The sequence below is a fragment of the Botrytis porri genome (assembly GCF_014898465.1).
Source record: "Botrytis porri strain MUCL 3234 chromosome Unknown BPOR_001, whole genome shotgun sequence".
Taxonomy (NCBI): Eukaryota; Fungi; Ascomycota; class Leotiomycetes; order Helotiales; family Sclerotiniaceae; genus Botrytis; species Botrytis porri.
The window spans coordinates 1,128,808-1,152,159 of record NW_024066075.1 but is presented as its reverse complement, the minus strand read 5'-3'; the positions used below and the strand labels follow the sequence as shown (position 1 = coordinate 1,152,159).

Here is a 23,352-nt window from a genome sequence, read left to right as displayed (position 1 = left end):
ATTCGTCTGAATAACAAACCATCTGTTCTCAATGGTCCAGGTTGCATGAGGATCGGCGAGGGAGAATTATAGCACGCGAACAAGTAAGCCATCCAGTATTCGCATATTGAACTAAATTCATTGTGGCCCATAAAATTCAAAGAAAATTTCGCACCTCGAACCGCCGAAGTAAGCCTTGCCAAAGTTTGTAGACCATTAGTAACGAAAAGTTCTTCCCAAAGTAGACTCCGCTACCAGTGCCAGACTAATACAGTCTCGAGTATTAGATATAGCGATTTGTAATCTGTAGAGGAGATATAATCAACCGTAAATAGAGCCTCACCAATCTTGGCGCGCTGCTCCTCAGTACAATTAATCCATCTTTCAGGCTTCCAGGCATTGAAATCGTCGCCAAATGTTCTAGTATCTGTATGAACAATCCAGGAGTTGATACCTACTATCGTAACGGCCTGTATGTACTTCCCGCATATTGCAGCCCGTTCTCTTGGAACGAATCGTTCAAAATGCAAGCCAACCGGGTTGTGAATTTTTTGTGCTTCCATGACGCAAGCATCGAAGTAGCATAGGCCTTGAGCCTCTTTCCACGTTAGAGGCTTTGAGGGGAGACTGCTCTATTGGCCGCTGCAATTTCTGATTTCAAGATTTGCAGAGTGACAGAATTTTTGAGCAAGGATTGGAATGAGGGTCGAATGATTGTGGCCATGGTGTCACTGCCTGCAGTGAAGTTTCTAGTAATCCATGAGAAGAGTGCAAATGGAGGGGTTCCTGTATCTTTGGATTTAAATTGCGAGACATCTTGACAAGAGATCTCGACCCTTGACCACACTCGCGCTTTGTTCTTCTCTAGTCTTTCTTAACTGTATTCAAACTATGGAAAACCTTGAGATGGTGGACGCTGGCTTTGGGCGGAGTTTGAATAGGAGAGAATTGATACGAAGGAAGCGATCCATCCACGGCATCTGCCCAACAGGAGAAATCTCTCAAAGTGTGACAAGATGTCTCCCATTATATCTTTAACATCTTTTCCCTGCTCAACGAATCGATATGGCTGAGAGAGGGTTGGTTCCACTAAAGTGTCAAGAACAACGCCCGAAGCTAAAAGGATAAGCCACACTACTGAGGCCAGCAACGAGAAAAATCCACATACAATGAATAAATACTTGTGAAGGTTTCCACTGCTTTACATGATATTTCATCTACTATTGATGGAAGTGATTGCCACGTGTATTCCTTTATGGTATTTAAATATCTGTCCAAGTAGCTAAAAGGCATCGCTTACGAAATTCGATGAGTGTTTCCAGACCAGCAGCCCTCAATCACCTCTAAATGATAGTTGCTCAGATTCCTGGTATCAACCTTGTGATATTCACGTAGCTCGCGAAGAGCGATCCTTGATGTAACAGCAGAACTACGTCTAATATGCTTCGCTCCGTGGGAGACATTGTAGAAATTGTGCCAACACTGGAATATAGCCAGAATCATCACATTGCCGAGACAAAAGTGTGCTCCAACATAATTCCAACTTTGAACTGCAATTTTATGAACTTTATCTTTCGTTGTCCGTAGGATTTTGGTTTAGCTGCCAGTGCATGGGCTGTCTTTTTGAAGCAATGCAATAGGTCGTAATATTGAACTCGCGAGAAGATTCAGATCTGTTCTCGTCGCCGAAGAGGTAAGATTTTGTCTCTGACCTCAAGTGACTATGATATTCAGACGGCCCATACTCCCGCAGTTCCACGTTACGGATGATAACGGAGGTTCTGTAGGACAGGTGTCCCTTGAACCAGGATTTCTGAGTGCAAATTTGAATTTGTTGTTCAAGACAGAAAAAAAGTACTCTGCTTGGTGAAGCCAACTGCCGATTACCCAGAACATGAAATTGAAACATCATCTGAGATTTATGAAGCAGGACTTATTCAAACCACATCTTGAGCTTCCTGTGAAATGTGCTGATGTGCATTCGTGGCGTGTAAGAAGTCAGAGTTGGACGGTTGGTATAACGGTTAATTTGCATTCCAGCCTTTCCAGAGAGCATACCGTAACCCTCATTGATGAATGCAGACTGCTGGTCGTATTTATGTTGAGGGCCTTCCATGCTCAAGTACGCGATCTAGAGAGTTGGCAAGCGCTATATACCTAGTATTCATGAAAGCGGATCCTAGCTTATCCTTTCGACAGCATCAAGCGCAGCCAAGAGTCCCCTTTGACGTTTACCGTGGCGGGGTTATGCTCTTCTAAACCGTAGCGGAAGGGCAGCTAGTAGGTAGTCGAGGTAGTTGAGCAATCTATTATTGCTATCGATAGTTAGGTACCGGTAGTCGAATACCTGTAGTAAGGAGGTAGTCAATACACTAAGAGGCGTTGAACTAATTTCTAAAGATGCACTCAATGAGGTGATGAGGATTATAGACTACTCGAGTAATGAGCATGTTAATATATGTATATAACTAAATAGTTATAATATATAAGTTATATATAATTATATAAACAAACACATATAAACAAATATTCACCTACTCGTGTATCCTCGATTAAACAATCAAGCCAGAGCTCGAGTTCCTCGACCTTTACCTACCTACTTACCTGAGTATCTCGGTTCAGAAGAGCGTCAAATTCCTATGATATCAACGAGTATTGAGGATATATTAACAAGAATACAAACAATAATTTCTTTTCATTAAACGCAAATTAATTCAATGAATATATATCTACCACATCATGCTTGATTATCTGTACCATTATTATTATCGTGGTTGCACGGAATCCAGTCGCATTTGGTCCCGGTTACTCGTCACAGCAACCACATGGGTATTTCGTAGATTCCCGAGTATTGCCTTTACATGCCTACCCAAGGAACTTTAAAACCCTCCAACAACACAAATTGACAACAGAACTTTTACAATTACAATTGAAAATACCGCATGGTACCCAGATATAACAGCCACACATAGCCATTTGATTGCAACTCGCATCTTTCACCCACAAAATGTCGTTTGGAGGGGACGTCGGACTCGATACAACAGCGTCGTCCAATGCTGCTGGCAATGGCGGCAATCAGGGCGAGACGACCGGAAGACCTGCCACCCCTCAAGATGCAACCGCAAAAGCAGTTCACGATGTTACAAGCTCGGAGGTGAGTGACTTGTCGAAGATTCTTCCCTTTGTTAAAGGAAAGCTAAACATGTCTATGGCGTTAGATTGGAATATCAACCTTGTTAACTCGACTGAAACAAAGTATTGCTTCCGCAAAGGTATTTTCCCAGCTTCTAATGCCTGCGTGTGTATAAAGCTGACTCTGCGGAACAGGAATTCGCACTTTTTCTCAAGAAAAGGTCCATTATGGAAGAGGAACATTCGAACGGGTTAAAAAAGCTGTGTAAGGCAACTGGAGATAATATTCGCAGACCAGAGCATCGACACGGATCATTTCTACAGTCATACGAAGAGGTCCTGATTATACACGAGCGAATGGCCGAGAATGGGGCGCAATTCGGCGTGTCTCTACATCAAATGCATGATGATCTTATTGAAATGGCTTCGAACATAGAGAAGGGCAGAAAGCATTGGAAGAATACTGGGTTGGCAGCAGAACAACGTGCTGCCGATACCGAAGCTGCCATGAAGAAGTCGAAGGCAAAGTATGACTCTCTGGCAGACGAGTACGACAGAGCTCGCACTGGAGACAGGCAACCGGGAAAGATATTTGGCCTCAAAGGCCCCAAATCGGCAGCGCAACATGAAGAAGACCTTCTCCGTAAAGTCCAGGCTGCCGATGCAGATTATGCGTCCAAGGTACAGGCTGCGCAAAGTCAACGAGCCGAACTCTGGTCGAAATCAAGACCTGAGGCTGTGAAAGCTCTAGAAGATCTCATTCAAGAATGCGACTCTGCATTGACATTGCAGATGCAGAAATTTGGTAAGGCATAAGAGCCCAGCTATACTATATATGATACTAATTGTATTGAACAGCATCCTTTAACGAAAAGCTACTTTTGAGCAATGGCCTGAACATAAGCCCCATCAAAGGAAAAGAGCAAGGGACGTCGAATCGCAGTCTCCGTGAAGTTGTTCATGCAATTGATAATGTCAAAGATCTGAGCAACTACATCAGTAGCTTCGCTGGTAACATGCAATCCCGGATCACGGAAATCAAATATGAGCGTAATCCGGTTAGCCATGAAGATTTCTAATTGCATTGATCTAGGCCCGGCTAATTTTAATACAGGTTTTGCAACCCGCACCAAATATCGCTCAGCGACAATCAGATCCCAACGCTCTTCAAGCTCGACAAGGAACCGTAATACCACCGCAGCCATCTCACCAGGTTCATATGAGCCAACCTTTCAATCAAAGCAGCCCCCCAACCCACCAGCGCGAAAGAAGCTTCAGTCATGGCCCATCCCTTTCGCAACACATCGTCGCACCTATTATATCGCCCACTAACCCTGTGTCTACTTCTCCCGACTTCACTACCTGGTCACCTCGTGCAGATGGACCCCCCCAGATATCAACCTTGCCGTTCCAGCCACAACCTCAAAATGAGACAATAACACAACAGACACCGCAAAATCCTACAACGCATGCACCAGTGTCCCATGGCCCGTCCTCGGCACCATTATTCGGATCAGGATCGGCTCCAACTCCCGGCAACATCACTCATCTAGCACCTTTGAAACCAGTGTTCGGTCTCAGCCTGGAGGAGCTCTTTGAGAGAGACGGCTCTGCTGTTCCAATGATTGTCTACCAGTGTATTCAAGCAGTTGACCTGTTTGGACTCGAGGTTGAAGGAATATACCGGTTATCTGGTACCGCGTCTCATATAATGAAGATCAAGGCAATGTTCGATAATGGCAAGTTGGGCAATTCGACTGATTTTTTGAGGAAATCTCGCTAATAATCCGCAGATGCATCCAAGGTGGATTTCCGTAATCCGGAAAGCTTCTTTCACGATGTCAATAGTGTGGCTGGTCTTCTCAAGCAGTTTTTTCGCGAACTTCCAGACCCTCTGTTGACTATCGAGCAATACCCTGCATTTATTGAGGCTGCAAGTAAGTTATCTTTCAAATCTCCTCATTTGACTGTTTCCCTACTAACACAGGCACAGAGCATGATGATGAAATAGTCCGTCGCGACTCTCTACATGCCATCATCAATGGCCTTCCTGATCCTAATTACGCTACCCTTCGAGCCTTAACTTTACATTTAAATAGAGTACAGGAGAGTTCCGCATCTAACAGGATGACTGCAAGCAACTTGGCCATAGTCTTTGGCCCTACACTCATGGGTGCTAATTCAGGACCGAACATGCAAGACGCTGGGTGGCAGGTTCGTGTCGTTGACACCATTTTGAAAAACACTTATCAGATATTTGACGACGACTGAGGCGAAGAAGACGATGGTCGATTGATTTAAGGAGTCTTTAACGAGATACCATAGCCTCATATAATGAACCTACCATTCGAGCAGAAACAATGCCAGGGAACCCTTAGCATCAAGTCTCTAAGTGCCGACAAGACATTTTACAAAGCACATGCCACTGTATCTCAAACGCTATTATTGTAAGGCACGGGCCCATTAACAAGTATTTACGGTCTATCAAGCGAGTTTACGTCAGGGGTTGGGCTACATCACGATCATTTTCGTAGGGTCATGTGCTCAGCTCTGGCGCCAATATCGGTACAATGGTTGAATCAAAAGGGTACCAAGGTTTCTATGCTCGCTGATTTTGGATTATGAAAAGATCATGCAGGGCGCGATCTTTCAGGTCACTGAAGACATATCTTGACAACAGTGTAGGGCACTCCTAATTGAATACATTATTGATATAAATAAGCTCCTCATGTGTATACCACGTGGTATACTCGAGGGTGATTCGTGATAAAATTACAAACAGAGCCGACCCTCAATTGACTCCTTTCCTACTCGCAAACAATGTCAAACTGAGACTCGTATCATTCTCTCCCATATTAGCACTTGGTTCTCCTAGCATCTCCCAGCGTTTCATTGTGAAAGGGAATGACTGGCGGCACGATTCCTTTGCGTGATCTGTGTTTGTAATACTGCTATTCCTTCCAGCAGCTGTAGCTTTTGAGCCGGACTGATAAATGTGAAGCCAGTCAGATGGCGGCGCCATAATACTATAAATATAGCTAGTTATTGGGTTCGAGGCTGTATCTCGAAAGTTTCGACTGCATTGCTGACGAATGTCGTCAGGGAGGACATCTACCATATTTAGAATAAGGTCGAAACATTGCTGTAGTGGTAGATGTTGGGTTTTTGTGTTAGCTTTGAAACGATATAAGTCCAAAAAGATTGCTGTCAAAAATAGGATTGCTCTTCCCCGATGTTCATGCCCGACTTTCGATGGTTCTAATGCTACTGTTTGAGAGGTGGCGAAAGATAACAGCAATGGTAGCCACTTCGTAAGGTATGTAACCTTACAACTGTTTGGCTGTGGGCTGGCAAAACATTGCGAGGCGTTGTTTAGTAAAGTTACAATTTCTGGAAAGCAACTTTGCGAACTGTGTGTCGTGTTGACTTTCTCAGCATATATCTTGTCTATTGTCAAATCGAGTATGGCCATCAAGCTTTCTGCTTTCGACAATTGGTGCTCTTCTTCTAACATATCATAAAAGCCCGATGCTTTGGCAGCATGAAAGAGCCGAAGCAATTGGGTTTCAGCACCACGTCGTAAATGATTCACGGCAGTCAAATCCAATGATGGTACAATACAAGCCCATGTCGTACCTCCTGCCATTATAGCAGACTCAACGGCACGATCAAGGTCGTCGAGCTGAGGAGAGACCATGTTTCGTGGAGTGGCTTGGGGAACCTTTCCCGAGCGAAAGGTGGAGGCTACCTTTAGTTGGCAAAATGGAAGATTAAGATAATTCGCAGTTTTTAATGCATCGCCCACTGAAATATTGGAAGCTTCTATTTGATACGTAGGCACAAGAAGCTTGTTTATCGAGGCACCCAATACTTTTGAAGCTTCTTGGCTGGCAGTTCCTGACGACAAAGGGTGCACTATGATTTTGCCGATCATATCACCGCCAACCAAGACTAGTGTCTGAAGTAAGTCATGCATGGCTGAGCTACCTAAGATATTCAAAGTATGAAAATGTATGTCGTGGACAGCTGTTGAGCACGCCTCGATGGCTGATCGGATAACAGTTAATGTTAATCCAGGGTTGTCAATTGGCATGCGACTTTGCACAATCCGGAAGCGATATGCTTCGTCTGGTGTCAAGATCTCCGGTAGGCTGAGTGGGGTCGCAATTAAAGCCAGTAATTCCATAGATACTAGCATATTCATATTCTGTGTTGAGTTGGGACCGTCCTTTTCACTCTTTAAGCTGGCATTAACCAGATCTTTCATGGAAAGACAGCCCAAACCTATCATTGGGCCCCAGATTTTCACCATGCTGGGTCGATGTTCCGACTTCTGAATATAGGACAGCCAGCTAGCCATCAATAAATTAAATGACTGAGGATTGAAATCTCTTAAGGTTGTCAACAATGATACACACTTTCGCTGCTGCTCTGGTGACTTATCCAATGAGATCACTAAATGATGAGTTACTCTTTGGAAAAGCCGGTCCATGGTTCCTCGATCGATGCTTGTACCATTAGTAAGAAGCTTCTCTATCTCATCTACGAACTCGGCCTCGTTGTTTTGTGATCCACCTGTCATGTGATCTGATACCGGAGAACAAGCGTCGGCGACACACTTTCTATCACTCAGAGCAAGTTGGCGAGCGAGTTGCGCGGTAAGCAGTTGATGCTCGGGCATTCTGAAAGAAAGGTCTAACAAGGATCCCAGAATAACTCTTGGCATAATGTCGCGATCATCTGCAAACGAGCGTGCACGATTGATAAGGACATCAAACAGATCCTTGATTGCTCCGATCCCAGCAAATACCTCGGCGTGCATATTAAGTGTGTCGGCGCACGACGAGATGGTTTGAGGATCAGCTGAGGCTGTGGCAATCTTTATCACTTCGGCGAGCATAGTAAAATCATCCACAAATTCCAGGAAGTCTCGCACCATGCTAAACGCAGCCGCCGTGAGTCCACAAGTATCATGAGCTGCGGGTGATGGATTTCCCCATTGATTTAACGGTTTGCTTGACGGTAGCCGCTGTAGTTCAACTTCGCGAAGAAGCCAAGACCCAATGTGGGATTTGCTTGTGCGATTTAGCGATTGGATATCATCTAAGCCCTTGAAGTCCTGGGTTACTTGTGGAAATCGCCGTTCTGAAGCTATTGGCATCATTCGGAAGGCGTTGCTTATATTAGAAATGCTAGCTGCTACCCTGCGGTCCTCAGTATCTATTGGGTATTCGGCACGATAAAGCAAAGACCTGCGCAACCCAACCATTTCTTCGCTCAAATTTTGGATGGGAAGTTCTGCAAGAAGCCTGGTTCCACAAGGACCGCCTGGTGCCAGGCCAGAATGATCATGTATACCACCACGGCTGATCAGCCACTGAAGATATGTCGGGATACAAAAGTCGTTTGATCTCGCTAGCTCGGAAACGAGGTGATAGAATGAAGCCTTATTACGCCCAATTTCGCAAGCACTGGAGTCAAGAAACGATAGCGTGGCCGCAGTCGTGTCTGCACCCAGCCTTCTCCAAGCTCGTATAATGCGAGCACCAATGAATACTTTTGCTTGTCCAGGTCTATAATATGATGTCGACCAGTCCAAAATTGCATGAACAAGAGCCATCTTGTCATCATCAAGTTGCCAGCAGATATCTATGATCTCCGGTGTGAACAGGGTAAAAAGTGACTTGTCTAGTATGTTGAAAAGGCGTTGCTGAGGAGGATGCTGGGCTTCAGGAGCTAGAGTAGTGAGTCGCATATTGCGACGATTAATCTCATCCCAAACAGAGATGGGAAGCTCGTCTGAGTAGCTGAGGTAAGCCTGTAGGACTTCCCTGTGCTTGGACCAAATCTCAGGAGAGACAAAGTTGTCCGGATTTGAAGTCATCAATTTAGTTAGAAGTATGCGCAAACGACCAATCAAAGGTCCCAATATATCAGCATCTGGATGTTTGATTGTCTTGAGAGAAATACTGTCAGCTATGTCAGGGGGAAATGAATGGTGATGCCATACCTCCGAAAATCGATTCAACAAAACAGTTGTGAATCGTCGCCCGAACCTCCGATACTTCAGAATATCCTCCCAATACATTTGGGCAATCAATAGCCACATTGGTAATCTTGCTTGAGAAGTCGTCTCTAGGGAAGATAATATCCAATCTATGTAATGCTCGCGATCCAGAAGGCATTCGGCATGAAAGTGAGCAGCCAAACGAATACTGCCATGCTTGTAAGTGATGCGCGAGGACAGAAGAGAGCTATACTTACGCATAATAGATCTTGCGACGAAAGTCCTTTTCTCCGCACGACCCAATAATGTTTTCCAACACCTGTTCAACAGAAACTGTGAAATCTCGCACCCATTTCGCTTCTCCTCCCATAGCGAAGGCACCACCTGCACCTTTTCTCTTGAAAGACCGCAGTTCATTTGCACCAACACATTTGGCTAGCCATACAGCCCGCTCGATGGGGATGTTTTTATTCAGAGCGTGTTCCAAGAGCACTTTACCTCTAATTCCATGAGGAATCGATCGACTAAGGCGACGGAGTGATATGGTCGGGTTAGCTAGATCTTTGAGCCATATCTCTCTCTTTGTATCTGTAACCGTTACACGCGGCGGGGGCTTGAAGGTTGAATCGGCTGTGATATTTCCATGGGCCCTTCGCTGAGCTAGAACGCTTGTAAATAACGAGGATAATGTTTGCAGGCCACTTTTGTGTTTTAAAGATGGGTATATGGATGCCTTTGCGGAACCTGTCTCGTTCTGTGACATTTGCGACTTGTCGAAGAAGCCTTGACGGATGACCGGTTCAGAGAACTGATCTTCTGCATGATTACCGTTCCACGGAAAGAAATCTGCATGACCTATTGAGAAGTTAAAAGAGATACCATGGCATTGGGATATTGCCCAATCATGGCTGGACTTACCATTCGGTGAATAAGAAGGTGCGGCCGAAGGAACTTCTAAAACAAAAGGCTTTGGGCGTGCATCTCTCTTTCCGGTCGGCCCAATCGACGGGCTCGGCCTGTCAAGAGAAGGGGGAGGATGTTGCCCGGGCCTGACAGGAAAAGCAAACGGTTTCGCAGGCGTTTGGCTGTGATTTTGATCGGATAGTAAATTAGATTTTGAAGCTCTCATGCGAAGTACGTCGCAATGAAGTTGCGGTCGACCGCGCGGAGGCAGAAACTGCCTATTTGATATTGAATTCGAAGGAACCAAGCTTGATGCATCCGTCTGAACAGAACTCCTCGAATCATTTGAGATTTCCTGCTTCAAGCGCGACCCTCCGGCTCTCGAGGTTTGCCCATAACGGGCCGATGTAGAATCCGGCACATCAAGCGTCAAGTCTATGAGCGCTTCATTGTGTCTTCGAGTTGGGGAAGTAGATGATAAGCTCCTCTGAGGAGAGGGCCTCGAGGTGACATTTGAATTCAATGACCTTTGCGACTGTCGTTGGGCTTGTGACCCAACGAGGGGTTTTGTGGTCATGATTGCGCCATTCCGTGGCCGACAACTGCGACTTTAATGTAATCAGAATCCAATAACGAACAGACCGCGCGAGAGATGAATGAGATGTGCAAAGTGTACAGAGAGATTGTACAATTATTTTTATGTTATCGGGACCCAAAAGTGATTAATTGGGTTGACAATCGCCGCAGGAGAGTTGATGATTAGATGATGTGATAGGGTATTGGTACGTCGCACAGGCGCAGTTTTCTCTCTTGGTGGATGCTAAGGCTATTATCGTGTCAAAACAACGATGGACGTAAAAGTATCTTATCCTGTTATAATGTATTATGTTTAATTATGTCGTACACTCCGGAATAGCATATGTATAGTATGAATGAAGATATACAGTTGAGAAGGGTGGTCGGAAATATTGCGTTTAGATGAGGCGAGGTGGGTGTGAGCGGAACTCAGAGAGAGGCAGACAGATAGATAGAGAGACCCAAAAAGTCAAAAAGTGATCGTGTACGGCTCGTGTTCGTAGTTCGATACCCCCAGGTTGGTCGTGCCAATTCCACTCCACCTAGGACAGGTAAGATCTTACCCTTGTGCATATCTAGCTTCTAGCTTCACATGAAATGACAAACTTAGAGCACAGTCTCTCATACTATTTCGAACTCAAAATCTGCTGGACTTCATCAATTATATCGTGCAGATAAGCATCCAGATATATTACACATTGCTAATCCTATCAACCATACGATCATCCCGTTCAACAAACATGGCGGCCAGAAAGGACATGCGAAGAGGTGATCTCAGTATGTATTTGTTTATTGCCAATCCTTGCTATGCATCTCTGTTATATATATCTATGTTATCGCACACAAAAGTACTGACAGTCTCTCACCTCAAGTTATTCCCTACCAAGTTCCAGCTGCAAAAGAATCTCCCAGCGATTTCGGTGGCACATTAGGTAGCACTCTGCCAATGGCAGCAATGTTCACTCGCAACAAGCTCATCGGATGGTACGTCAATTCAATGGATGAGATTTATGTTCATCTCTATGTCGAAGATGATAAAGGAAGGTACATGCTGATTTGTAAAAGGGCTTCGGTTCTTTTCGCTATTCAAAATTGGTTGGGCGAATCTCCAGAGACGAGAAAGACCTCCTCCCAACCGGCATACTTCTCAGTGGGAATGTCACGTAAGATACATTTGCTCTCTCATTTTCACATTGGCAACTCATACTAATCTACTTGTGCTGCAGTGATGGCTCTTGTTATTGTAAGTTTATTCACAAACTCATCATGTAGGTAACACTTAGCTAATTTACACTCCCAGACTTATCTTCCAATGTTTCTCCCTCCACCTCCTGCTGCTCCAGTAGCTCAATCGGCATAATGGTCGCACATTACGAATGAATCACAGAAGCAACTTATGTATGGGCGATAACTGGTTACGTGGATAGAAGTGATCATGGGGCGGAGCTCCCTCCAAGAACTCATGGTATAGTGCGCATTCGCAGAACGGAGACGAGAATGGGAGCGGTGCTGTCTATAATGAGTGGGGATCAGACGAGGATAGATTAGCATGAATGGACATAAGAGGAAGCCTGGTATTGTAGTCAATGGTGACTTCTTCGAGTAATAATTGACATATTGGTATTGGAGCAAAAGTTAAAGCATTGGTAGGCGGTAAATAAGCAAAGTATACCCTTTGCTTGTACGTATAATCGACATGGACTAATTCCAATCTGCTTTCTTTTCGCAAGTGTAGGAGTGGTTGATGGAGAGTGATTGCATAAGCAGTTGTGACGTCGAATCAATGTTTCTATAGTATATTGGATAGGAAGGTGTAAATGAAACTTTAACATCTGACAATACCTAAGTAGGAGGCAGTACAATAGAGACAATACAGTGTCGAATTTAGGGATTCGATGATAGCTATCTGATATGGAAACACCTGAGAATGTCCAGATGCATATTTCGATGCTTCGTACTGTAGAGCTGACATGATGATACGGTATCAAGGAGGTACCTAGTATTCACCGGATAATAGTTGGCTCTTTGTAGCTTCACAACTGCAGGTGCTTATCTTTATCTATCGACCGTCTTTACGGTAGCTCGAGAATGTACTCCAACGTTGAACCACTTGAGAAGACAATACCGAGTACGGCGATGCTGACTAATTACTGGACCCCTGATCAAACCCAAAAGCGGCAGTGGTCACTTACCAATCATTTACCATTTTGGAAAGAGTCATTGGAAGAAAAAGAGTCATTTAGATGACTCTTTCCAACACTAAACTTGCCACTTTAACCGGATTTGTACAACACTTGCCCATTTTAAACATTGAAGCTTCGCCCCGCCTCTCTTGCCACAAATCACACAACTCCCCCCCGTTTAATTTAAACAACGAAACCGACCGCCTTTCTTACATTACAACACTACATAACCCTTCCAAAACTACCAATATCTAAATCACCCCACCTCGAACTCGAACTCGAAATCAAATCCATTTACAATCTTACATCCCTTCACAAAGTCTATATCCTTTCCATCAACTTTATCAAATAGTATCTCAGTCCCACAGATACCAGGCACACTCGAGTTTATGTCCATCGAAAATCTCAAGACGATCGGTATGCGCCCTTCCCCTTCCCCCCCCTTTTACTCTCAGCTTTGAGAAGTAGACATCACGAGAAGACTCCCGCGCATATATCTTAATCCCCATACCTACAAATGATGATTCCCAAAATCATCTTTGATCGCCCTGGGTGCTTTCACTAACCATCTCTTATAGACTCCTTCGCTGAAGCCGATGCCGCCGGAGATCCAGGACCAGACCAAGGCTCAGGGGAGACAAAGTCGTCGTTGAACGCGAACGGTTCCTCCCCTATCGCAACATCTAAGCCAGCAAAGTCCGCAAAGGCTGCTCCTGGTGGAACTCAAATTGAGAACTTGAAAGTCTTTGGTGAGGAAATCAATCTATATGATCGTGGCACATGCTCATTGTCGAATGTCGATGAAATCAATCACATCTCAACTTGGCTTGTTTGCTCGTTACATGACTTCTTTTGGCATAAGTTCTAACAATGGCGCAAATCTAGATCCTTTCGCCGAAGCCGACGAAGAACCCGGAGACCAAAAGGCCGCAGAATATATCCATATTCGTATCCAACGTATGTCAAGTTTATTTCACACCCCTTGAAACCAGGTCAAAAATATCAAGGGAGGCTTGCATGTCAATCACTGACAATAATAACTATAGAGCGTAATGGACGTAAGACTTTGACCACCGTTCAAGGACTTCCAAAGAAATTTGACCAGAAGAAGATTCTTAAGGTTATCAAGAAGAAGTTCGGTAAGTCTCATCATAAAAGACAAACGGCGAGGTATCAGGTACTAATGCCGCATGTAACAGCTTGCAATGGCACAATTGTCAACGATGTCATCATGGGTGACGTGATCCAGCTTCAAGGAGACCAGCGCAAAGATGTGCAAGATTTCCTCACTGGTAAAGATGGCTTAGAGCTTGATGCCAAGACCATCAAGGTAAGATAACATCGCATACGACTTGTCATAACCCTTCTAATCAAATTCTACTTTAGGTCCACGGTTTCTAAAATCGTCAGTCACACGTTACGAGCCATCGCAGCCTTGTAAGCTCCCATCGCCACACGTGGTTGCTTGCATGCTCAATTCACACCGTCGCTGCGAAAGACTCTGTAAACATGTCGGCGAGATATTCCCAATCATCCCCCGCATTCAACACAGGAAGCGCTGGGCGGTAATAAGGGAGGGCTTTGCACACGAATGTTCCAACTTTGCTATTTTATCATAGCGGGGTCTTCATTCTCTTTCTTTTCACGCTATTCAGATCAGAATGCTCAGCGTACCTGACTGTAAATTCTATCCGATATGCCTAATTGGCATAGTAAAGATATCAATACATAAAGGCACATAGCCTATTATATGTCTCTGTTCTTCACTTGAGTTGCTTGCCTGTGAATAGTGACTATTATATCTATTGAATGTCTTACACTATACTATCAAGTTCAACCCTGTCTTGACATGCCCCCAGATCTCTTCCATATGCAGAATCAAGGGTAGCGGCGGAAGGTCCGTTCTTGAAAGGTACAACTGAGATAATAAACTGACCATGCTAATGAAACTTGCAATTGAAAAGACGGAAATTGATAAGGAAGTCTCCTTCCGTATCGCAAGTCGTGGATGAGTCAGGTGGTAGAGAAATGTTAGTGTCTGGATCATGGTCAGAAAACGCGAAAGAGTAACGGGTGACGGCACGTACACTAGCTATACAAATCCAAGCAGGAAGAAGTAAGCGTGGATCTCCTGAACCGCCTGATAGATATAGGATCCACGATGTGGTGTATGCATTTATCAAGTTGATGGTGAGCAGGCGGACAATCGTTGCTGGGTGACAGTTAGTCGAAGTTTTCCATCGTGTTTACGAAAATACGCATACCTTGAGGAGTGTAGTTGAGTAACCTGATATGTTACGTATTTAGTTATTTGATATGTTCTAGCTTCAGGTCGTGACTTTACGGAATGAGTTGTGTTGGAAGGTTTTACATACCATCTAGACATTAGACAGTCCGTAAAGAAGAAGGCAAGATAAGCGGATGAGAAACACTTTCGAGCGGATTAGCAATTGGTTTACTTCGCCATACCATATCTTCTGTCACAAAATGAGAGATTTTTGAGTTCTCTTGAGAAATTGGTCCATACCCACTGATGTCAAATGTTAGCACTGAAAGGACCGACGGCACCGGATCTCTCTTTCCGTAAGATAGAAGACTTGCTCACCAGAACAGCCAAAAAGACTTCAACAACCCTGAATCTTTTTTCAGTCGGCCACTTTGCTTCTACAGCATTCATTTCATCCCACAGCAACTCTCTCACGAAAGTCAACGCACATCGTAAACCCCACCAGATCGCCGGAGCGATACTAAGCAATCGACAAAAGAGGAGCGGGAAATGCCAAACTCTAGCTACGCCAAGAAGTACGGCGACACGAGGATGTAGGACGGAAGTTTTGCCTTCTGGGTCGGCGGGGTGCAGGTTCGGTTTGTAGGGAGGACTAGATATGGTGGTGGGTGGGATTTCAGAGGGGGACGCAGGAAAAGGGGCTTGGTGCGAACGACGCCGGGTGGAAGCCAGAAGGAGGGTGTTTACGGCATATGCTGCCGCTTTGCAATAGCTGGGAATGCAAGATATACTTGGGTGAGGGGCTTCCTACTGGAATATTATGTCAGTGGACGAGACCAGGTGTGCGCAGCTGATTTGGGCAAAACAAATCAAAATTTCGTACTCCAAAGACGATTGAGACAAATAGTAGCAATTAGTAGAATAGCCTAAATTCGATTCAAAATCAATGGTAGTTGGAAGTGTACCCAGGTAAATTCTTCCAGGAATGTATTACGAGCAAGCAAGGCCATCACAATTTCATGTCTTGTTCAGCCTCGTCGATCTATCTTTCCGAGCCGCACAGCCACATTCAGCCACCAAGGCTATCGAAATATTCTCATCCATGTTATCAAAAAGTTACAGCGTTTTGACGGAATGAGGGGTGCAATCTTTACGAGAAACCTCCCACGCTGCTTTCTGCTTTTTGTCTCTCCCCCTTCGAATTGATACAGCTTCGATGGCTCAAGTTCTCCGCAGACATGTCTTCCCTACCCCTCGGAGTCCTTTCTCCCTCTCCAACCCTCGATATTTCTCCGTCATAACCCCCCGACAAGCATCTCCCGCCAATCCTACACAGCACCCCGATCGCAGAATGCGCATGCAAGCAATGGGGGGAACGCGCATGGCAACCGACGTTGGCCTTCTACCTAGTACGTCCGTCTCAATTGACTCCTGCACCTCCTGAACTCCCGAGCTAATGAAATCCCAGATACTTTTATCGCGGCTAGCAGCCCGTCTTTGTTCAGACACCCCAAAGGACTTTTGAAATTCCAATGGAAGAGATTCAAGACCCGATTCTGGGATACCGTTGCCACCGTTGCGTTTAAATGGATGTCTCCCAAAACCGGGCGTGTACGGAGAAAGGTGCAACTGAAGCGCGGCTCGATAGTCCCCGCAGCCGAAGCTCTGTACAGGGAAATGTACCACAATTTTGCTGCTGGTGACATTGGACGCTTGCGCAGAATGTGTGCCGATGGGCTTTTCGAGAGTTTCGCGCAGCGCATAGCTTCGAGGCCTCGGGGGCAAAAGGTTACATGGAATCTTGTGAAGATGAACCGAAGACCTAAGATAATGTCGACCAAGGCTGTCATGATACCCGGAGGCGATGGCAATGTGATACGACAAGCGGTGGTCAGAATTTCTAGTAGACAAAAGATGACATTGAGGGATAATAGAGGAAAAGAGCTGCCCGGGAGCAGTGAGAAGGATATCGTAGAGTATGTGGTTGTGCAGAAGATTTATAGAAACTGGCAAGATCCAGAATGGCAGGTCTGGGGTACAACGAGGGGGACTACGTTGAAGGATCTAGAGGAGTGGGAGAAGATGGCCTAGGAGTGATGGATGGCGATTTGGCGCTGTACAACATGCATCTGTTTCAATGTAAAATATTGGTGGGGGTTAGCTATTTGTATTGTACATAATTCCCCCCTTTCAGAGTTCTCACAAGCGACTGGAAAACTTGAAACCTCACTTGGGGCGAGTGAGTATGAGATGTTATGGCTCGCCACAGAAGTCTCTTGGAGAGACGTGAAAGTTACTTGGAGCTAAGCATATTGCTCTTATAAACGAAGCTGCCACGGGGAACTCAAGTACAATCAAGACGGCATTTCTCTTCAGAAATAAGGCACAGACAGCTGTGAATCCGAGACGGATGCGAAATTACTTTAGTAACAGCAGAGATTGATCCAGTGGTTCCCATCTCCCAGAATATACGCTTTATCATTTTCTCCACTTCTCTCTCCCCCTTACATATTCTTTATTCATCCTCCCACAATATCTACGTAACCCTCTTCTTAACACCTACCCACCAATACTCCGTCCTCTCAGTCAAGATTCATCTTCAACCACCACAACCCTCCAACGCCTCTTTCAGCCTTTCAGCCCCCAGATACCACACTCTTTTCGCTAGTGACACAATCTTTTCTATTTCACAGCCCAAGATTGCCAAATTTTCAATCCCATACTACAACATGTTGAAAGCGACTGTTCAGTTCAGCACTTGGATTTTGCTGATAGTTTGTCAAACACTTATGTCCTCGGGAACTGCACAGCTTTCTGTATGATCCTGCCTACATTTCCCCAATTCCCTTTCAACTTGGGGCACAGATGAGGAGTATATAGCCTAGTCATCTGTCCAGAGACCAACTCGCGCAGACTGTGCTGGAAGTCACACAACAGCAACATGTAATTATACTGTCATCATCTACAAATAAACTCAAGGCTTCGTGATGAATATTAATCTACATTCTGTGGCATCGCGCTGAAAGCACTTGTCTAATATTGCATCATCATGTATTTATCACTAATCACTATTGCATGCAAATCGTCACTACAATATCGAGCTACGCTCACAATGGTAATACTTTTATTTCACTCTACCTAAGCTAAGGTGTAGCTGATTGAAGGTACATGGTTTGTTCAGATCGAAAAGACTCTATCCTATGTCTATCTTGTCCAAAGGAGCAAGAGAATCAATAGGGAGATGGCCACCATGTAAATGGCAGACCAGGAGCCACAATGCTCTTTCATGATTGTCTAGTAGACAAGAATCCTGCACAACAGTAGATGAAGCCAAATCCTTGCAAAGATGAAGAAATGCCGTAAAACTCCGTGAAATTAGTAGAAGTAAACATCAAGACACAACCTGGTTGCCACCAGAGTTAATGCCATAAAAACGAGAAAACAAGAAAAAACATGCTACCCAGATATCATGAAGAAGATCGAGTACCACCGTGGCAGTAACTGCGAATGAGAGTTCTGATAGAGGGGTTTTGTTAATAGTGGGAAAATTACTCAACAACCGCGGCATGTCCACTTGGAGTGGGAGTTGCTGAACGATCATCGTGAGCCTTGTTTCCAACATTAATAGGCGAGTACGGGTAGTATGCTTGTTGAGACGAAGCCAACTGATCAGCTGGTGGGCTTTGCATACCCCAGTATGGAGCTGATGGATATTGTTGGTATGGAGCATAACTGCAGTATGGTGACGGAACAGCAGGACTGCCGGTCAAGTCAGTTGCCACTGCTGGGTTTCGCATGCCATATCCAGGACTAGTAGGATAGCCCGGGTAGTATGCTGGTGCTGGCGAGTACGATGTAGCACTACTGTAGTAATGGCCTTGACCATCAGTGAAGACAGTTGAGGGAGCAGCATAGCCATAGTATGGACTATAAGCAGTGTAACCGTAAGGTGAAGCATAAGCCATTGGAGACATCTGAGCAGATGGGGAGACTTGTTGCTCTACACGTCGATCAACACGAGGAGACTGAAATGATCGGGTGGAAGACAAAGGCTGCGATCTGGAGGATCTGCCTCTGCTACCACCATTCTCAGAGTCCTTTTGAGCAACTCGTAGAGATTTTCCACCGAAAGTAATTCCGTTCTATGGCAATGTTAGTTGAGAGTCAAGAAAAAGTTATAAAAGAAAAATGTCTTGCTTACCTTTGCATTAACAGCATTGACAACTGCAATTGGCGACTTGAACTCGACAAACGCGAAAGCAAACTTCTCTTCTGCTAAAAATACGGCAGGTCAGTTTGTGGATATTCAGCAAAAGAGGGGCAACTCACGTTCAAACTTAGATGCGTTCTCTCGTAGACTGATGTCTTGGATATCACCATAGTGCTCGAAGAGGCCTCGAATTTGTTGCTCCGAAGTACCCAACGGAAGGTTGCCAACGAAAATTGAGCGACGATCAACATCATATCTTGCTAAGTATGCCTTAGTAGCATCAACTTCTGCGGCAGGTGGTGACTGCTGAGCAGGTGCTGCAAGGCCTGCAATGGGTTGAAGCTTGTAAAGCTCATGGTTGCGGAAAGCCTAGAACCAAGTTAGCATGAACACCAAGAGTGTGAAGCATAAAACGTGGACTTACAGATTGAGCATCTTGACCTTCATCGTACATTTCGAACTGAACGATGACGCCTTCGTTGAGGTTGAGTGCAGTACGCTCTACGTGAGAAGCAGTGTAACAAAGTTCAATCTTGCCAAAGCGCTGAAGAAGGTCTCTGGCTTCACTCGGAGTGACGACTGGGCCATACTTGCGTTCAATGAAAAAGAGACCTGAGAAGCATCAGTACGAACAAAGTTATATAACACGACTAACTTACGATGTGCCTTGGCCTTTTCGCAGCGACATGGACGGCCTTTGATCAAACGACCTCTACCTTCCTTGATAGCTTTCTCAGCATGTTCTTGCTTCTAGTAAAAGTCAGATATAAATAGAAGAAGCACAGCATGATACCAACTTACAGTGTATTGGCAAAATGCGAAAGGCATATGCTTGCCATCACGGCGAATCTTGACATAGACAGGGCCATATTCGCGGAAGACTTGAGTGACAGCCATTTGAAGAGAGTCTTCATTCTCTGATTGAAGAAGACTGCGAAAGGTTAGTATCAGTCACCTAGGAGGAGTGCGAAGACAAAAGGAAACACCAAGGAGAACGTAGAAAACTTACTTTGCAACGAAAACACAACAAGAAGGAGGGTAGACAGCTTGTGCATCCTCAGCCTTGACAACAGTGTATCCGCTGAGTCTATTGCCTGCAGTATCAGTTTCCTCAGAGACGTGCTCTTGGACATGAAATGAGAGCTTGCGCTTGGTTTCACCGTACTTGGTGTCAACAGTGCCAGCGTGGTTTGACTTGGGCTTTGATGAAGACGACTCGGAACTGTTGCTTGAGCTTGTTGAGCGCCAAGGACCATGAATGTCTCTCTGAGAATGTCTTGGAGCCTTGGGTGTATGCTGGTCATGGTTGCGGTACTTTGAGCTATTCTTGCTTGGTGATTGAAATGGATCATCAGCATTACTCTGAGCGCCATTGCGAACAAATGGTGGAGAGTAACTGGAAGTATTAGTATATGAAGAATCAGAAGGCATGTGAGTCTGGGGGCTTACCGGTTGGAGTTTCTGGAACTACTGGTAGAATGGTGACCGGAAGATCTGACATTGCCTCCAACATCACGATGATCATCAATGCTAAGATGAGCAACGTTGGTAAGAAGTGCTCCTTTGAAAAGATGTTAGCAAGAGTATGTGAATGATCAAACCAAGATGAAAGGATTTTGATGACGATGAAGAAAAGTGCCAGGATGGCAGATATAATGAAAACTAAGTATAAAAATATAGCGTATACATGATTCATAGAATTCGGCAACCCTTTTAAGCAAAGGCATATTGGATACACTCACGATGGTGCGAATTGTGGTATAAAAACATGAAGCAGAGGATGGTGTATTGAAAAAGCAAAAAAAAAAAAGCATGGTACGACATTGAAGAAACATGCTTGATGAAGGGGAAGAGGGTAGGAAAGGAGGCGAGAGGAGAAATACATACCATCATTGTCGGGAGTCAAAGGAATACCAGCATCACTGGCAGCAGAACTACCATATGTACTAGCAGGCGATGGCTCAATCTGAGTAGAAAGTGCAGAATGCGAACCAGAAGTATCGTAACTTGAACCGGAGGTGGATGAGGTTGAGTGCATACCAAGGGCATGACCACCACCAGTCGGGGAGGGAGTAGCAGGCGACATGATTTAATGGAGCTTGAATACCGAGAAGAAGAAGAAGTGTAGGAACTATGAATTGAAAAGTAAAAGTATGACAAGCGTTGTGCGGATGTGCAGATGTAGCTTAACAATTGTGCTCTGTTACGGTCAACAGGACGGATAGTAAGTGTACAGAAATCGGCGAACGAGGAAGGAGAAAAGAATAGAGGACGAAAGAGGATTGCCGGAGAGAAGAAGAGATGGAGAGATTGTATGGAAAGAGTCGAGATGAAGGAGAAAACAAGAGAGAAGGGGGGGAAACAATGGTATCTGTGGAAAAAGTGTGTTGTTTTTGGGAAGAGGAAAGTATCAACAGATTCACATTGGATGCCTTATTTATATTGGATTTCTAGAAAGTGCGATGATTTACGATTAAGCGGATGTACGTACCTGGATAGATCAATCATGGATATGACGGCCCGAGTTAGTATGAGAGGAAAGAGTGCGAAGGGCAAAAGGGACGAAAATGGCGAAAATGACGAAACGGGAATGACACGGAAATATAAACCCCAGAGAATCCATGAAAGGGGAAAGAACCATCAGCCGGCGATCAATATGAGAGGAGTGCGTGAGTACTTACCTATTCAGTCTTTACCCACCTCCTTAGGTCCTACCTACCTAGTACTCAGCATCTATCTACCGCCTACATTCATGTACCTAAGCAGGCACGTGGAGAAAGTCACGAGCACATAAACGCATAGACAGGCACCCAGACCCCTAGACTCAATACAAAGTAGGATGTAATAACATAGAATACTACTACCCAGGTGAAAGCAGCTTGAAGCTCTACGAAAGAAGACAGTCCAATGGTCTCCCAACTCAAAGTGATCATAGCTTAAATCGGAGTGACTTTGATTGACAGCTACTGAGTATTGCTTAGCAGGCAGGTAACATTGAGCACCATTAATTGATAGCAATTCACCACTGCTCATAGGGAAGCAATTTGCAGGTGTGGTTTCCTCTCGGAGACTAGTGAATGAATGAATGAATGAATGGATGGATGAATCAATGAATCAATACCAGTTGACATCTTGACAGTGATCCCATAGTAGATTGATGATACCGGAGCAACTTGAGTCCCTTATAGGTAGGATGCACCGGTGGTTCCTACGCCTCCTTCCCTTTCGAATGAACTACTACATACAACTTAAATTGATACTACAGAACAACTGATTGATTGATCGATTGGCTCTGTACTGGTACTGGTATTGATATTGATGATAATAATAACAATGTCTAAAATAAAAGAGTGAGGCCTCTTATCGACACATATCTACCTAGAGATGTAGCCCCCCGTGCTCTTTCCCTTCTCATATTGATGAGCAAATGTCACTTGATTTAGTTTGACTGACATTTAATTGACCCTCCCCCCATAGTAATATTGATAAAACAGTTGGAAGCTCTTACAGGAAATCTAATCTCAGTTCCTTACCTACCTAGTGCATTTAACAATAATAAATCAGCCATGATATTTCGACATGGAGCTCATAAATATCTACCTGTCGGTAGTAAATTCATATATGCCATAAAATATTGAGGCTCTTCGTCTTCATGAGGAAGTGGTTCCGTCTAAAGGCGGGGATCAATTCCGCGGGGAAAAGGGATCACGATCGAAATCGAGATTACCATCGGGTAGCATTGATCCCTTCATTGATCCCCTCATTGATCCCTGCCAACAACTCTACGGTTTGGGTTGGATACTAGGTTCCTAGTGGTACCTAGTATCTATGAAGCCATCGCATCTCGAACTACAAATTTTAACATCATGCCATGTCAATTATGACCCTCAGAAAGCAATTCAACTCAATTGCATCAAAAACACTTTGCGGCTCTAGATACTGTGGGAAGTGCATTCGATATACTGAAGGGAAAAAATGATACGAGTTTTGACCTTTGATTTTTTCTTTTTCTCTCACCCAAAGAATGATGCCTTGAACATTCTTGAGAAGGGTCTACCTAGCATTATATTTGAAGTGGTCAACTACAAAATACCCAGTACTTACTCGGTAGATGTTGTTGACTTTTTTCATATGC

The 23,352-nt window shown here is 44.6% G+C and overlaps 7 protein-coding genes across 7 annotated transcripts; 4 read left to right on the top strand and 3 right to left on the bottom strand.

The window, feature by feature from the left end:
* Positions 1–2,986: 2,986 nt before the first annotated feature.
* EAF01_000345 (uncharacterized protein) lies at positions 2,987–5,382 on the top strand (the record flags this gene model as incomplete). Its single annotated transcript, XM_038908595.1, has 7 exons — positions 2,987–3,133; positions 3,198–3,251; positions 3,307–3,916; positions 3,970–4,169; positions 4,226–4,850; positions 4,905–5,048; positions 5,105–5,382. The coding sequence occupies 7 exons, from the start codon at positions 2,987–2,989 to the stop codon at positions 5,380–5,382; spliced, it is 2,058 nt and encodes a 685-aa protein (XP_038775501.1).
* A 520-nt stretch (positions 5,383–5,902) lies between these two features.
* EAF01_000344 (uncharacterized protein) lies at positions 5,903–10,598 on the bottom strand (the record flags this gene model as incomplete). Its single annotated transcript, XM_038908594.1, has 4 exons — positions 5,903–9,067; positions 9,122–9,326; positions 9,376–9,973; positions 10,037–10,598. The coding sequence occupies 4 exons, from the start codon at positions 10,596–10,598 to the stop codon at positions 5,903–5,905; spliced, it is 4,530 nt and encodes a 1,509-aa protein (XP_038775500.1).
* Positions 10,599–11,337: 739 nt separating this feature from the next.
* EAF01_000343 (uncharacterized protein) lies at positions 11,338–11,957 on the top strand (the record flags this gene model as incomplete). The annotated part of the gene is made up of 5 exons (XM_038908593.1): positions 11,338–11,374; positions 11,470–11,581; positions 11,663–11,760; positions 11,824–11,840; positions 11,898–11,957. The coding sequence occupies 5 exons, from the start codon at positions 11,338–11,340 to the stop codon at positions 11,955–11,957; spliced, it is 324 nt and encodes a 107-aa protein (XP_038775499.1).
* Positions 11,958–13,169: 1,212 nt separating this feature from the next.
* Positions 13,170–14,181, top strand: EAF01_000342 (uncharacterized protein; the record flags this gene model as incomplete). The annotated part of the gene is made up of 6 exons (XM_038908592.1): positions 13,170–13,197; positions 13,359–13,529; positions 13,666–13,737; positions 13,827–13,919; positions 13,980–14,110; positions 14,167–14,181. The coding sequence occupies 6 exons, from the start codon at positions 13,170–13,172 to the stop codon at positions 14,179–14,181; spliced, it is 510 nt and encodes a 169-aa protein (XP_038775498.1).
* Positions 14,182–14,599: 418 nt separating this feature from the next.
* Positions 14,600–15,166, bottom strand: EAF01_000341 (uncharacterized protein; the record flags this gene model as incomplete). Its single annotated transcript, XM_038908591.1, has 4 exons — positions 14,600–14,818; positions 14,868–14,992; positions 15,045–15,067; positions 15,156–15,166. 4 exons carry the CDS (start codon positions 15,164–15,166, stop codon positions 14,600–14,602), a joined length of 378 nt encoding a protein of 125 aa, XP_038775497.1.
* Positions 15,167–16,223: 1,057 nt separating this feature from the next.
* EAF01_000340 (uncharacterized protein) lies at positions 16,224–17,098 on the top strand (the record flags this gene model as incomplete). Its single annotated transcript, XM_038908590.1, has 2 exons — positions 16,224–16,416; positions 16,476–17,098. The coding sequence occupies 2 exons, from the start codon at positions 16,224–16,226 to the stop codon at positions 17,096–17,098; spliced, it is 816 nt and encodes a 271-aa protein (XP_038775496.1).
* Positions 17,099–18,110: 1,012 nt separating this feature from the next.
* Positions 18,111–21,881, bottom strand: EAF01_000339 (uncharacterized protein). Its single transcript, XM_038908589.1, has 10 exons — positions 21,709–21,881; positions 21,105–21,417; positions 20,667–20,778; positions 20,227–20,613; positions 20,019–20,148; positions 19,877–19,967; positions 19,642–19,829; positions 19,337–19,586; positions 19,209–19,282; positions 18,111–19,149 (listed from the first exon to the last, which is right to left on the bottom strand). Exons 2-10 carry the CDS (start codon positions 21,301–21,303, stop codon positions 18,556–18,558), a joined length of 2,025 nt encoding a protein of 674 aa, XP_038775495.1. The 5' UTR covers positions 21,304–21,417; positions 21,709–21,881; the 3' UTR covers positions 18,111–18,555.
* Positions 21,882–23,352: the final 1,471 nt, after the last annotated feature.

Bases quoted from the DNA above. Each gene is read 5' to 3' on its own strand.
- EAF01_000339 (XM_038908589.1), bottom strand. From the start codon at position 21,303: ATGTCGCCTGCTACTCCCTCCCCGACTGGTGGTGGTCATGCCCTTGGT. The intron at 20,614-20,666 runs GTAAGCCCCCAG...TAATACTTCCAG, and splicing joins AGTTCCAGAAACTCCAACCG to TTACTCTCCACCATTTGTTC. The intron at 19,968-20,018 runs GTAAGTTGGTAT...GACTTTTACTAG, and splicing joins TCGCATTTTGCCAATACACT to AAGCAAGAACATGCTGAGAA.